This window comes from Carassius auratus, chromosome 43, assembly GCF_003368295.1.
Source record: "Carassius auratus strain Wakin chromosome 43, ASM336829v1, whole genome shotgun sequence".
NCBI lineage: Eukaryota > Metazoa > Chordata > Actinopteri > Cypriniformes > Cyprinidae > Carassius > Carassius auratus.
The window spans coordinates 9883752-9900443 of NC_039285.1; the positions used below are offsets into that span (position 1 = coordinate 9883752).

The window sequence follows — 16692 nt, forward strand, 5'->3', positions numbered from 1 at the left end:
AGGACACAAACAGAGAGAAAGACAAAAAAGAGGAGGTGGAGAAAAGCACTAGATTAAACTCAGGACCACCATCATCTCTGTATTGATTCTTAATCTAGCATCATCTATTTCCATAAAGACGTCCACTGCAGGTTATTACAGAAATGGGGCATATACTCCTGGGTCACCTTGAGCTCCAATAAGCTTGTGAGGGAACTGTCAAAATGAGCTCTATGGAAAGAGTTGAAGCATTGCTTTGTCTGCAAGGACAGGGCTACCATTAAATTGAGTGTATTTACCTAGATAAAGCAAGACGTCGGGGCTTGTTTCATGCTTGATGTTACAAAGCCGTCTGTACAGTATTTCTCTATTTATTGCCTTTTCCTGTCTTGCAGAATAAAAGCCTGAAGAATAAACTTCTGTCTGGGAACAAGCTCTGTGACATACATGCAGAGGAGGTATGTTGTGCACTCAAACACTGTTGAAAATACTGCAGCATTTCTATTCAAACCAAAATTAATATTGCTCCTCGCAGAAGCGTTATGCATATTAACATGCAACCCTGAGATTTTTGAGCTTGATTTTGAATGCAAGTTCTATAAATGTATAATTATATTATTTTATGATTAATTTATTAAAAAATTATGTTTAATGATTATTTACAGAAGGTTTTCTCTCACACTTACAATTAATTATGAAGAAACCACAAGTAACATACTGAATTAAACTGTTGAAGTAGAAAGACTACAATGTTCTTTTATTGCAAATCATACCTTAATAATCTTCGAAATGTAAACAAATATATAGTCTCTTATGTTTACCAAGGCTTCATTTATTTCATCAATACAGAAAAACAGTAATATTATGAAATATTATTACAGTTTAAAATAATTATTGTTTTTAACTGTATATATATATATATATATATATATATATATAGATAGATGGTAAAGCTGAATTTTCATCAGTCATTACTCCAGTCCTCAGTGTCATATGATCTTTCAGAAATCTTTCTAAAATACTGATTTGGTGTTCAAGAAGCATTATTATCAATGTTGAAAAAAAAAAAAAAAAAAAAAAAAAAAAAAAAAAATATATATATATATATATATATATATATATATATATATATATATATATATATATATATATATATATATATATATATATATATATATATATAAAGATTCTTTGATAAATAGGAAGTTCGAAAGAACAGCATTTATTTGAATTAAGCCTTTTGTAGCATTATAATTGTCTAAACTGTCACTTTTAAAACTTATTGTTGCATTCTTTCACAATCAAGTGTATATAAAAAAATAAATACCTGAACCAGTATTTATACACACATTTTTTCTAGGTTGGCTAGATTTAGGTGCAACCAACATGATTGGTTAAGTGCAATAAACTCAACATTCTACTCCAATATTCCAAGCTAGAAAACTGTGAAGGTAGACAAATAAATGCAAGTGTATTGGCATCCTGACTTTGCGTCTGTAAGGGGGAGAGAGTAATGATGTCTCATTAGTTTTGTGGAGGTGCTGTACAATTCAGTTACTACGAGATTACTGAAGACACTGAGGGTATAGAGTAAAGGAGTGTATGTATGTGTGTGCATGTGTGTGAATGTGTGTGTCTGTAAATGTTTACAACTGTGGCAGCAATCCACAGGCAGCAAGCCAAGACAGTACCATACCATGGAGTGAGTGTAATTGTGCAAGCGTGTATGCCTGGGTGTTGATGTGTTAATGTGTTTGCGTCATGGAGTGGTCCCTGCAGTCCACTGAAGGGAAGAGTTTATATTTTCTTGTTCAGTGAAGGTCTCTCTTTTGGATTGGAGCTTTGCCCAGCAAACGTTCACAAAGGAACACTTCGGCGCGGCCACAAAAAGCCTGCTACACAATCTAAAACCAATTTTACTATTTGAATAAGCTAACAAACATTCTCTCTTATCTTCATTTTGCAGTCCAAAAAAATCCAAGCCCAACTGAAAGAACTGAGGTATGGCAAAAAGGATTTAATTTTTAAGGTAAGAACCAAACAAAAAGCTTGTGTCATTACTGTACACTTCCATGGTGCGCAGGGGCTTTGGCGCCTCTTGAAAATATGATTTTACCTGAGCAGTTTGAACACAATTCTGAAGCTCAAAGTCTGTGTTGTCTTGTTACTGTAACAATATACAAGATATTTCTGATTCAGTTTACCATGTCAGTCAGTCAGGACACACTAGATGCTTTAATTGTGCTGAGAATTTAATATTGTGTAATACCGTGACATATTATTACCTTGTAAAAAAATAATCTGTGTTTTGCGTGACAATAATACAAATTAGGAGTAATATCTGCATACTAATTGAATGGTTTGACCTTTTCATGTGAGATGAGAGTGAAGATTCATGTAAAAACAGTGACCTTTCCTGCCATGCAGGTTGACCTTTCCTCCTTTATTTGCAGTGTTAGATGGGAAAATGTCAGCTGATATTTCCAGCACATTGCCCTTTGGTACCATCATATAAACACTGGGTTTTCACACAAAGTGCCTCACTTTCAAATTATTGTTTCTTAATCATGAAGAAAGGCTAGCACATGTCTATTTTCAAGAAAGAATATGAATGCTTATTTTTGTTAGTTGAGGCGCCTGCTCTATGATGCAAACTTTTTCAAAGAACAATATCCAATCTGGGCTTACCTTCCTCTAATGTGTTTTTATCTGGGCTGTACATCTATTTCTGCCTCCCCTGTTTGAAATCGATGTACTGTAGGAAGATTATCTTTCCTCCTTTTGCATTCATGATTAAAGAAGTTCTTTTCTGACTCTAGAGTTGCCATTTAAGTATGAGCAGGTTTGAAAAGGCATTGTTCGGTAATGGGAAGCAAAGGACGAATATTCAGAGCTTTGGCTAGCGTGGCAAAAAGCTAGAGAAGGACAATGAGCAAGATTGCTTTGCCAAGGTATTTTCCCCAGATATAGCCAGAATTAAATGGATTTTTCTTTTTCTTATTCCAAGTGCTGCCATTTATCACAATCATGTCTTTTTGTATTGGAGTAAAGTCCCTTGATTATGCACGTTTATTTCAAATTATTTATAGACTGTTACATATTGTGCAGATCTGCTGTTTATTCAAAACTTATTGATATAAAGCATTAGCATTTGCTTTGTACAGTAGTTGTCCTTTATCACCTGATCTACAGTCAGTTGTCTTCGGTTCCTGAGAGAATATAGGCATTTCTTGTTTAAGATTCAGCTTTTGTGATCCATCGCTATGGGGGCTCTACTCTTTTGTTCTTTAAAGTCTGGAAAAAAATTACAAATAGATTGAAGATTAAATTGTGACCACAATAACATAATAGCTTGTTATATGAAACAATCAGAATGATTGCAATGTTCTTTCCTTTAATTATACTTAGAAAACAATTTTTGGGGGCATCTGCTTAACTAGCAATTAGGATGTTCCACAATTTACTGTGATTGTGGCAATATTATAGTGACTGAAAACAAACCACACTACAAAATAAAAATATCCCACAATGCTTTTTGTCAGCCAGTATATAACACTGAACATTCATTTGGAGTCACAAGTGCATTTATAATGTAACACAAAATGAAATATTAAAGATTTATTTGGCTTATCCAGCCAGCCATATAAACCTTATTTTCACTTCTAAACTACTTGTGTTTTGCTGTGTATTAACCACTGAGTCACTGGGAAAAACACTAAGAGCTATTTTTCTTTAGACTGATGTGTCCTAAATTGATTTAGTTTCTTGCTCAAAACTGAAGGCTTTAGTGGTTTCAAAAATGTTCACCTCGTTCTAAAAAGCCTTTCACAAATGAATGGCTATTTAGCACAAACTAAATGACTCTTCTTTTTTTCATAACATTCAAACTTGTGAAAATGCTAAATCATGGCCTGTTCATGTTAGATTTTGGATGTGTACTCATATTTAAACATTTGTGTGAACATTTAAGTTAACTGTGTAAAATATGAATATAGAATTTCTCTCTTATATCCAAGCGTGCTACTTTTCATATCCCAGATAACGTGTGCTAATCATCCCAGATGGGCAATCTGTATCACCTGTTTACATCTCAACGAGTCTGTTGTTGACTGCACAAACAGCATCACAGTCATGTAGCAATATTTATGAAACTAAACTAATGACATACTGAGGGCAAGTCTTTATATAGTTCTGGCTGAATGAAGAGCATCACGCTCAATTATACAAGCTTTCACATTAGTGTTCATGCTACCCAAAATATATTATATATAAATAAATCTGTAAAGATCTAAAGATACGTCTAGCAGGAAAGAAACTGAGGTTCTTTGGTTAGTTTGCTCATTTTCCACAATGTCTGTGACCACATTGAAATGCAGGATTCAATTATAATTTAAACCTTGAAATAAACAGCCAATTTACATATTATTTACATATACATATATTATATATATATTATATATATATTATGCTGATAATATCATTTGTAATTACAAAATTTAAAAAATAATAAAAAATTAAAAAAAATATATATTACAATTATAAATAATAAACATAAGCATCTCTAGACTTCTGGAAACCACTTATATACATAGTTTGAATTTAGGCTTATGTCAGTTTGGTAAGATGATAAGAGGGTCAATGCCTCTTCTTTGCAGGGTCAGCAACTGATGGACTTGGAGAATAAACTCAAAGTAGCCAAAGATGAACTGGAGAAGGCAGCGCTGGATAAGGTGAGTCAGGAGCAGATCAGCTTTACTGTTTTTCTCTTTTTGCTATCTTGCAAACTTTGAGAATAACATCTATTATCTTATTAGGCCAGGGAAGCAAAAGAACAGATGATTGGTTGCACTTTATTTTACAGTATGTGTACTAACATGTACTTATAGTGTATTTACAGTGTATTTATCTAAGAAAGTTCTGGTAATACAAGGTAACTACAATGGGGTAGGGTTAGGTTTAGGTGTAGGTTAGTACCTAGTTATTACATAGTTATTGTATTTACCATAATAAGTACATAGTATGTACATGGGGAACAGGACTGTAAAATAAAGTGCTACCGATACATGCTTTGAGGACAAAAGGATAAGATGACAGTGTGATAAACATTCGCCCTTTATTCTCATGTGTTGTCTCTATTAATTTGTTGCAGGAGTCACAACTGAAAGCCCTGAAGGACACCGTGCATATCTGCTTCTCGTCTGTCCTACAAAGCCAGACAGGAAGTTTACACAGATTTCCAGCCACTCCCACCAACCTGTTGAGGTACTCTGCCCTGGCCAACAATTCAAGAGTCACCTTTCAGCAGCCGCACGCAAAGGTACTGGCACACTGAGGAAAAGCCATTCTCAGAATTTAATGAAAAACCACAAAAATAGATTGTAAATGGCTATCATACATACTGTAGTATGACCAAGATAGGCTTTTTATTTTGTTTTGTTCACAAAGTCTTTCCTTCAAATATTAAAAGACTAGTTCTAAAAGTTATTCAATAACTTTTTTTCTTTTTTCTGTAGAACACAAAATTAGAATAGGCACGGCAGTTTTCATCTTTATAAAATGGCACAAAAGTCCTATGAATGTATGTATACAGCTTGCTATATTCAGAATCTTCTGAATCCATATGATCATTTAATGTGATAAAAAGACCAATGTGAAAGCTGGTATTCACTAAAAAGAACAGCGCACATTTATTCCAAAGTGATTTGTGTAGTTTTTACTTTTCATAAATTATTGGTGTTTAGATTGTAATTTGTCGTTGTAAGAGTGCATATGTTTTTGATTGAGCAGCTGTAAATAGTAAATCAATCACTTCAAAATAAAAGCCCAGTTGTATTTCGGAATTGTCTATATTTAAAAGTTCTGTATAATGCATACCTTTTTGGTCACAATTTCATTTAGGGACCAGTTCTCACTGTTATCTAACTATTAGCCTATTAGTAATAGATAACTAACTATGACATTTCGCCTCAATAAACTCTTAACTGCTGCTTATTAATAGTCAGTAGGGTAACGTTTATTTATTAGGAAAGGTTGAGGGATCTAGAACATGGTAATGCAGAATGAGACATCAATATGTGCTTTATAAGTACCAATAAACAGCCAATATGCATACAAATAAGCAACTAGTAATAACTCTGGTTATTATTGTAAGCAGTAGGCCTATCTGGCATCATCTCCTGTAGTTGCACTGTGGGGCATTTAGTCTCTGGACGGAAAGACTAAGAAGATTAGTTAACCAATTATTACCAATTAATCACAATAGTGAATATTAATTATCAAATTGTCATCTCATATGCATCATGCTATTGTAAAGTGAAGAAAAGGAGTCTGTTTCTTTGAGAAAACACTGTAATCTATGGTTTAAATGCAATAATCCACAAAAAAAGATACTGTCATCCAACCTGTTAAAAAAGGAATCTCTCAATGCACACAGTACTGCTGAGATCACAAACCATTAATGATTTATTTAGAAGGCAGTGTGGGAGAATCTGCCTCTATTTTCTTCCCCTACTGTGACGCAGAAGCACTTAGACTCAAGTGGTGCTAAGAATCTTAATGCTTGCATGCACTACCCAGAGGACAGAGCAGTGCTTTTTGATTATGCTCCAATGCTTTTGTCCATAAGCGAGAAGTCTCCACAGAAGACCCTCACCCCACCCTCCAAATATGCAGATTTAAAAAAATAAAATAAAAACTTAAGACACTCATGAAGACATGAAAGGGGAAAAAATGTTTTATGTATCGCATTTGTTTTGATTTGAGAATATTGTTCTAAAATATCTCACCATGAGCCTTTCAGCAAGACTTTAATTGCTAACCTGACACAAACATCAAGCCTGACAACAAAATGAAGATGTGTTACCTTAAGATTAAACGTGATTGTGAAACATCCGTCCAAGGTTGTCTCTTATGGTACAAATAATTCTCTAGCACTCTTTTAAGTGGATGAGCAGAAGACTTTTGGTCCTCTATACAGTGTCCCATTCAACATTTAATTACAGCCCGTATTCATCAACTGTAGGGAACGTAATGAGCGTGCAAAACCTTTGCTGTCATCCAGCGCACACTAGTCCCTGCTGCTGAAAGATTCATCAGCACGAGGTTTGAACAAACAGCCAGTTTGAAATGATAGTCGCTTCATATTTAACAGTCGTTGATATATACCCTGTGCTGTAGCTTGTTAAATTGGATGTAACATTTGTGTTTGTACTATTTGCCTGTTAGCAAATACTCATAAGTATTATTTAGTGAGCTCAGGAGATCATGCAAGTATAAACGAAAATTTACAGTAGCTCCACAAAGAGGATAAATGACTTAGTCATTTGAAGTGTTAAAAATATTGTGCATTCATTTTAAAACGTATTTATATTACAAATTAATAAATTTTAAGTTTTAATTGACATCAAAAGCTTTTTTTAATTTATAAAGTACATTTAAGTTTTATTCGTCATAGTTTAAATTTTTTTTATTTTTTTTATTCATGTTAGCACAGGTCCATTAAATAATAGCTGCAATTAACTAAAGTTAATAAATAGTTTACAAGTACTTTTAATTAGCAATTCCATTCTGTGTCTGTAGTAATGCAGAAATTACATACATCTTTAAATCATGCACTTGTAGTCATGCTACAAGAATACAGCAGTCACCATAACTAGTACATTAATTAAATTGGCAAAATAGGTAAGAGGTCAAAAGTTACAAGTTTTGATCTCTCCATCTCAACCCAACAACAGCCGACATCAACAGAGCACTGATCATGATGACGCTGGAAATCACGGAAACAGATCGTTAGCTCTGTTGATTCGCTATGTACAGTTAAACAGAGTTAATTAACTGACAGTCTGAACAAACCGAGAAGCGGGAAAATTTATACCACTGCTTTCCCTGCAGGTATCTCTATCAAACATCCGCTAATTAGCTCGTCTTAAACCAAGGAGGCCAAGCCAATTAATTAAAGCAGGTGTTTTGAACAAATAACCCAGACACGAAACCCTAATTTTAATAACTCCTTACAAGACTCACCCCACGGCGTCCTGTCTTGACGTTGCTGGTCTTCTCATGAGAGTTGCTTGAATTGAAATATAGCACACCATTTCTGATGTAAAAACAAGACTTCTGTGGGCTTTATACAAGATTCAGGGATATGTCCTGAAGTGAAATGTGCAAACTTTACAGCACAGAAGGGCTTTTTAACTGCTACTTGAAATTCAACAACTATCTCAAAGCCTTCATAACCGGGATTCTTACCAGCCCAAAACTACGTTTTTCTGCTTTGCAATGGATAATAAAAGTGACTTTTTGAAGCTACAGTATATACACCTTTTCCTTTCAGGTTTGGATATCTCAGTGCATAACTGAGCACTCAAGTCAAAACCAGATGAGTGTGTTCAAAAGTGGCTTACCAAAAACTAGGCCTCTGCGGATATCATGCTGATTTGCAATGGGGAAGCAATAAGTGTGTCATATTCTATTTCATTCACTCTGAGGAGCGGAGAGTCCCTAAGCTGATTATTGTTATAGCATTACTTCTCCAGAGAGACGCTTCAGAGACTGTATGAAGTTTGTTACAGTAGTATTTATCTCATCTGTCTTTGCTCAGTAAATGAGTGAAAGGATGTGTGAAGAGCTTAGCTAGAAACCTCGTCCCCCATGTGCTTTTTTTATTATTAATATTCACACTAAGACTGATTTACCCAGAGTCTCCATTTCAGCACATATAATCTTAGACATATTTACCTGCTGGCTCTGTGTCTCTGATACATTACTGCTTATCTTATGTAAGGTAAATATTGCAAATATATATTATTTGATATATTGATGTGATTAGTTATTCCACAGTTGTATTATTATTATTATTATTATTATTATTACAGACAAATCATCCACATAAAAGTGCCATTCCATTAATAAACAACAACAAATCTTTCTAGATATAAACTACCATTCAAAATATTGGTGTATAAATCGCCATATATATATATATATATATATATATATATATATATATATATATATATATATATATATATATATATATAAACTGTAAAAATAGAGAATAAAAACAGTACTATTGTGAAGTATTATTCCAATTTATTTATTCACGTAATGGCAAAGGGGATTTTTCAGTAAAAATAATTACTCCAGTGTCATATGATCTGCGATGAAATAATTCTAATATGCTAATTTGGTTCTCAAGATATGTATATATATATATATATATATATATATATATATATATATATATATTAGGGATGCACCGAAATGAAAATTCTTAGCCGAAACCGAAAACCGAAAAAGAGAAAACCAAGGCCGAAAACCGAAACCGAAACACCGAAAGAAATTATGTCAATTATTAGTACCATTGCATTATTGCTATGACCGTGTACTAACTTTACTAAAATTAAGACATTGCAATTGCATAAATTAATATTAAAGTTTCAAAGATAATTACAATTACATAACTTATTTTTTAAAAAAAAAACATAAAAATACATAATTACAAATGATGCAAATATTTATTAAGCACATTGCAACAATCATTGCAACAAGCACAGTATAAAATAAAATTCAAACTAAAAATGTATCCCACTCATGTGTATATTTAATAATAATGTACAGGCCTACTGGCCTGCAGAAAGGTTTTAAAATGAACAGTTCTCTCATAAAAACAAAGTGCATTTAGGTGAAGTGCATTTGAAATTTTTCTATGTAGGACTAGAAAGTGCATTACTTCTCCAGTTGGCAAGACTGTTATCACTTCTGGGGATGGGGACTTCAGACAGTTAACCATCTAGCTGTTGAGCAGTTGAGCTTGTCATCTGCCTGACATTTGAGAAATATTTGAGAGAGTGTATTTAAATAGGGCCAGGGCATAAATAAACATTTTTTATCAAATTAAAGCAGAAATCTAGCATAAATATGGCTACAATCTGATATTATGTATGTATGTTTGTGTGTGTGTGTGTGTGTGTATATATAGTAGCCTAAGAACAAAATAGCCAACGTATTATTATTATTTGAGGCACTTTCTTGCAGAATTCCACTGAACATATCAGACAGCGATGGTGCATGCCACTCATCTGGTGCAGAGATCAGTCTTTTTTTCTGCGCTCTGATCAGTCTCCTGCGCTTGGCACTTCTCCGTCTCCACGCGGGTTCTCCACATCTAGCGCGGCCTGGATCATTTCTTGTGCGCGCTGCCTTATTTCCGCATTCCAAGTAACGTTAATGGTCTTTATAATGCGGATCAAGCACATTCGTGATGAAGTGCAGAGGATCCGAAAAGATCTCAATGAGACGTGTGCTAACAGACTCTATAAGACTGTACTTTTCTTTGTTTTTACTTCGTGGTCCGTCTTAATCTCTTTGTTAGGAGACGCTTTAGTGCTGCGAATAAAGGAATACGAAGAGAGAGAATGTTCTCACTGGTGTTAAGTGAATGTCGCGTGGAGCTCGTGGTCTGCGCTATGCAGGTGCACGTGCAGGTCGCGGTTTCTGTTTGCGTCATCACAACATTTCGGCCGTGTTGTTTCGGTGATAAAAGTCTATCGGCCGAAAACCAAAAAGGCCATTTTCGGCCGAAAATTTTCGGTGGCCGAAATTTCGGTGCATCCCTAATATATATATATATTAGCCTAAGTAGAAAATTGTCTGTGCTTATAATAAACCATTTGGAGAATTTAACCCCAGCACTATACTGTTTTCCCTCTTTTTCTTCCTCTCTCTTTCCCTTTATGTCTTTCATATAGTAACGCTCTGTTTCTTTATGCTCTCTTCCTTAAGGACATCCCGAAAGTTCCCCGGATCACAACAAGTAAACTGCCTGTGAGCAGTGCAGTAATGAGGAGAGAGAGCCCAGGACCGAAAGACTGCCAGATGGTGAAGGTAAATCTTTAGTGCCCTATACTCTAATGGTCACATCCTAACCCTTTGGACTAAATGGGGCGACTTATGCTCATTGCATCTCAGTGTATCCCTTAGCTATTAAAGATCATTTACAACTTTGCATTAAATTTCGTTCAAGAATGAGCTTTGAGGCCTCGCTCAGCAGTTTTCTTGTGATCAATGCTATATTGAACGATGCTGTTGGACCCATGAGAAAATATTGCTGCTCCATTTAGTTAAGGGTGAAGTGTGTAATTCCTGTCCCTTTATGACACTAAATGGAACTAATAATAATTATTGTTTTCAAATAGATTCCTTAAGTACTCCTCTTTTCTTTTATTGGTCAGCAAGACAAACAGATAGACCTACCTCAAAATAACACCACTGGTGAGACAGAGTTGTGTCGGGCTGGTCAGGATGCTCAAACAAACAATATATATATATATATATATATATATATATATATATATATATATATATATATATATATATATATATATATATATATAAGAATCTCAAAGTAAAAACTACAAAAATTTTATGTTTTCACTCAGAAAGTTCTAGTAAATTTCATCAATTGTTACAAAGAAAGGGCAAGTACATTGATTTAAACCTGAAATATTGAAGTAGAAAACCTGAAAAGGTGTTTTCTTAGTACTAAAAAGTACTGAAAATATATTTTAGTTATAACTCAATAATAATTGCTAAAATTATTTGTATTATATTATTGTAAAAAAACAAATCTAAAACAGTTTTTTGTTGTAAAACAAACTGCAATATTCTGTTCATTTGCATTTATCAGATGCTTTTATCCAAAGCAACCTACAGAAGAAGAACAAAGCAAATCTGTAAAAGCATTGTATGCACACAGCCAGATTTTCCTAACTGTGTATGCTTTGTACTCTGATCTCACTCCACTGGCTCCCAGATACGGCCAGAATCAAAGGTTTTGAAGCTGGCATTCAGGACTATCACTGGAACAGCCATTCCCTTCCTCAGTTCACTACAAACTCAGTTTCTACAAACGCTCCCTCCACTAGCTTAGGCCACAAAATGAGAAAAAAATAATAATAATAATCTGCTTTTCTATTCTCTAGCCTACTTCCTAATCTAGTTGTCTAATAAACTGGCATTGTGTGTTACAGTTTATTACATAGCTAGATTAGGAAGTAAGCTAGAGAGGAGCAAAAAAGTAGAGATTTTTCCCCCTCATTCAGTGACCTACGCTGCATCATTGCAGCTGCAGTCAGAGACAGTCATTGTTCTGAGACGCAGGCTTAGAACTGTGCATGCACACTGGCAAGTGAGTCAGTTGTTGCCATATTTCATTGGTGACTTCATATATGAAATTTAATAATAAGCTTGGTGAACAGTTTTGAAGAATTTGAAGTTTTGCATGCCCAAGGGGCGTTTCAAAGATAGGCACCTAGTGAAACGACTTGCCTAAAAGGGACTTTGGCTGCAGGTGAGCACAGCGTGCTGATATACAGCCATATTGCATGGCGACAAGTGTGATATTGCATTTATACAACAGTTTAATGGCACGAGTGTGTAAATGCATAAGGAACAACAACAACAGTGTATGTAAAAACCTTCATCTAGTTGATAGTTTAACAGCTGAGCCTTCGTTACTAATTCGAAACATTACATTTGAATAAATGTAGGAGCATTTAGTTGTTTCATTGAAAGCTTATTGTATTACTGTATCAAAAGCTCACTGTATTATGTAGAGTAGTGTTATGAGAGAGAGATGGACTGAGCGAGTGTCATTACATGCATCTGATACAGCATTCATTCTTCAGCTCAATCTCATATTCACATTTAATTTTAGTTTGAATGTCCGTTGAGGAAAGCGGTTAGTATTTGATCTGGAACAAATAAGAGATTAATAAGACCAAAGACTGTAAGTTTTACCTAAAAAAAAGTTCTGTCTCATGTTTAACCACTATAGAAACATCAGAGTCAGCTGCAAAGGTAAAGCTGTTCTCAGCAGGTTCATTAGCGCTGAACGGGTGCTAACACCCTGGAGCTCATATATATAAATAGTCATTATCTTTATTAACAAACCGCATATTTGAATTCTATGTACATTCTTGAGTAAAAATCTCTTAAAACGGTATTTTTAAATTATAGTGCATTATAGAGTTGAAACAAGATGTGGAATCCTCTAGTCTGGACGGTTTAAGACAATACTGGAAAGATGAACTGGAAACAATGCATTACACATCAGCTGAGCAGAGAGGAGTACTGTAGGCTCGATGAGATATACAGTACATCACGCTGGTTGCTGACATGCACTTATCAACTATAATGGCAGGATTTGTGTGTGTTTGTTATTGTAGGTAAGTGGCTGTGTGTTACAACCCATTCTCACTCCAAAGGCGTCAAAAACCGAAGCATGGTCAAGCGCCCCTAGCGTCACTTTTATGACGCCAAATGTGCCTCTCGGCGTCGAATATCGAAGCACTACGACCTTCATTGCTTTCAGTGGGAAACTTTTGGCGTCAGAATTCGACACGAAGACATGAGATGTTTATCGCTATGAAATCACGTTCAAGAAGTCTCATTCAGCACACATCGCGCGATACTTGCTATCAGTTCCACAGTTTGGGTGAGTAGTCCTCGATACGCTCTTTTAATGCCTTTTATAAAATGTATTCTGTCTTCTTTATTAATCAGATTAGCGCCATATGTTTAATCGCTGTATTATATCGGTCATCCGCGGCTGTCTTTGAGTTTCATTGCGTTTAAATAAATGAACACAGCTGCTAATTAGTGTGATTAAACTCTGTCTGTCACGTGACGTGCCATAGACCTTCGATCCGTTTTATATTATTATTAATTTCAGGATCAATGATGTAAGTTGTATTTGTAGTAAAATCATGGTAATCACGACACTTACAATAGTAATAAATGAAATGTGAAGTTAAAACACAGTAAACGGGACATTAGTAACTGTAACTGTAGTTTTACTATGGTATATTAATAATCAATACAACAATACAATAATCACCAAACCAGCTATGTTTGTATTACTGTAATGTTAGTGTTTTTATGTGCTTTTATATGACAGATATCACAGTAATCATATGTTCTGTACCATGCTTTTAATACCTTTTAATGTAAATCCAAAAAAAAAAAAATTTAAAAATAAATAAATAATTAAAAAATATATTTTTTCATCTTGCAGTTCATTCATATCAGTTTATATCTAAATATTATGCTCACAGATCATTATTAACATTCTGTATATAATTCAATTTTATTTTCTCTCCCCTTTTTTATTATTTTTATTTTTAGCTGAGAAGACGTAAAGGAAGCAGTCATCCCAGTGGTGTTTCTGGAGAGCTATTCCTTCAGAAATGGAGAAGACAGAAAGCTGTGGAGGCAGACATTTGCAGCAGTAAGTCTGTGATAGTTTGTCCCTTTTGTCAAACATTCCTGCTTTTATAATTTGTACCGCATTTGTTGTTTCTTAAACTGTTGCACTGTCCAAATACCCACACTTCCCATCTTTGCACTTGACCACTTGATTACTTATTTGTCGTCTTTCCTGTATTTGGCCTAGTGTTCAAGTGAGCATGATGACCACAAGTGTGTGTCGAACTTTTCATCACCTGATGACTGTGTTTCCCAATCCTGATCCTGGAGAACCCCAGCACTGCACGGTTTTGGCGTCTCTCTTATCTAACAAACACACTTTTGAGGTCTTGGAGACTTCACTGATGAGCTGATGAGTTGAATCAGGTGTGTTTGATCAGGGAGACATCTCAAATGTGCAGTGTTGGGCTTCTCCAGGACCAGGATTGGGAGCCACTGCCTTATGGGACACTTTAGTGTGTGTTAAGGACGCTGTGCTTTGGCATTATTAAGACCGGGGACAGTCTCGTTCACACACTGTCACATAAACACACTCTCAAGTGGCCAAGACTGCAAGTGTGGGTATCTGGACAGGGTCAAAGTCTTAAAAATGATCCCTAAACACAGTCACACATCACAGTCTTAATAATCCAGTTTAACACTTGTATGATATTGTACAAGCCCCAGGACGGTCTCATCTGACACTATCAAAAGAATTCATATGACTATAGCTTGCTATTAATGACTTGCTTTCAATAATGGATGCATTTAACATTTAATTATACTGCATCTTTACAGAGGCTGCTTTTATGGTCCAAACAAAACACAGTGTAATGTATAAGTTGAATGTAATGTAATATTTCCTTCCTTTCTGTCTTACAGGATTGTTTGCTGGTAACGCTGTAGTCCTCCATCATGCACAAGGACTCACCTTGTTAACTCTTAATCCACTGCACACACAGAAATGGTCCCTGGATCAGTGATTAGACTTTGCAGTGGTTTGATTTTTGCAGAAGATGTAACTTTGTTTTAATTATAAGCTCATAATGAATACATTACAGAATCAGTGATGAAAACAATAGTTAAAAATAGTATTTTTTTGTATTGATAAAGCACTGTGTTCTCTTTTTCAAGCTTCATACAGTAAACTTTACTTGGTGTCTTCCTAATGCTTGTATCATTAAAAAAAGCATCAGTTCTCATCAGGAGTTTTAGTAAAGGAGATATTCATACACAGTCATCCCCTAGTTCCAGTCATGAAGTGAATTCATGATGTTATTGTCAAAGCTAGCTGGTGTTTGTTTTCTTTCTCTGTCTTTCATTGTTCAGACAATCAGTGTTCATTTGATGCTGTGCTGATAGAGTTTTAAAGATGATATTGCACACTTGACATGCATGTCTTCATGGTGTTTTTTTTGTGAGTTTGAAACATTTACATTGTGTTGTATAACATTTTGGTCAATTTAATTTTTAAGAAAATTTATCTTTTTCCAGTGTTCACTGAAAGACCTGTATTTACTGTTTTGTTTTTTAATAAAAGCATTTTCATTTGCATACTGAAAATAGTTAATGTTTACAACATTACTGCCTTTTTATTCTTTATGGTGGCAAAAACGAGCTTGGTGACAAAGGATGCAGTGTAGTAATCTGGGCATGTTGTCTTTAAATAAGTTTGACATATCAATAAATAATGGAAGATCCTTACAAAAATATGCATGTTTATTATGCTTTATGTATTTATTTGCTCATTCATTCATTCATTTATAATTTCTGTTTTTATTCCTAGAGTTCAAATGGTAGATAATGGTAAATCACAGAAACACAAATGTGAACAATTTTAACCTTAAAACACAATGTAATATACAATGTAAATTTTAGAAGCACATCATTTGATTAGTAAATATATTTGTCTTTGGTCAAAAAAAAAAAAAAAATCTTAAAAATGTTTCTTATATATTTAATTAGATGAATCTGTTGGATACAACTGCGACTGCTGGGCATGTGCACATCAATATTGCCCAATTTTTGTCAAGCTGAACAACGGAGGAAGGTGAAGACGTTAATAAAACACAATCTAATAAGAAGCAAGCTTAATCTATTGTTAACCGAATCTATCCTTTCAGCCGAAAAACGAAAGACATCTGTCATAAATGGATAAGGAAGTGTGACGCTGCTGTTCAGCTTTGATGTCATTGGCTGTGAATTTTCAGGACAGTATGTGGTTGGACTGTCTTTTAACCCATATTAAACAGCGCATAATGTTAAAAAGTATGTTTTGCTGCTATCATCACATTAGTAATATATTAAGTCAACAATGAAATGTTGCTATCTTGAGAAAAATGACATCTTTAGCGAGATCCTAATCCTAACCCTAAGCATAACTTCAATGAACTACAAAAAACAGCCCCCTAGTGTTGCCTTTCCATAGATAGAACGACGGAGGCTTGTGGGTAATGTAGTTTAAAACTT

At 34.6% G+C, this 16692-nt stretch overlaps 1 protein-coding gene across 1 annotated transcript in view; it reads left to right on the forward strand.

Annotated features, from left to right (window-relative positions):
• LOC113061659 (leucine zipper protein 2-like) overlaps window positions 1–16692 on the forward strand; it is a 106910-nt gene that overhangs the window by 77836 nt on the left and 12382 nt on the right. The window contains exons 6-10 of the mRNA XM_026230970.1: window positions 375–437; window positions 1946–2008; window positions 4635–4709; window positions 5129–5296; window positions 10762–10863. Of these exons, the coding sequence (XP_026086755.1) occupies window positions 375–437; window positions 1946–2008; window positions 4635–4709; window positions 5129–5296; window positions 10762–10863 (471 nt within the window). The remainder of the gene's footprint in view (window positions 1–374; window positions 438–1945; window positions 2009–4634; window positions 4710–5128; window positions 5297–10761; window positions 10864–16692) is intronic.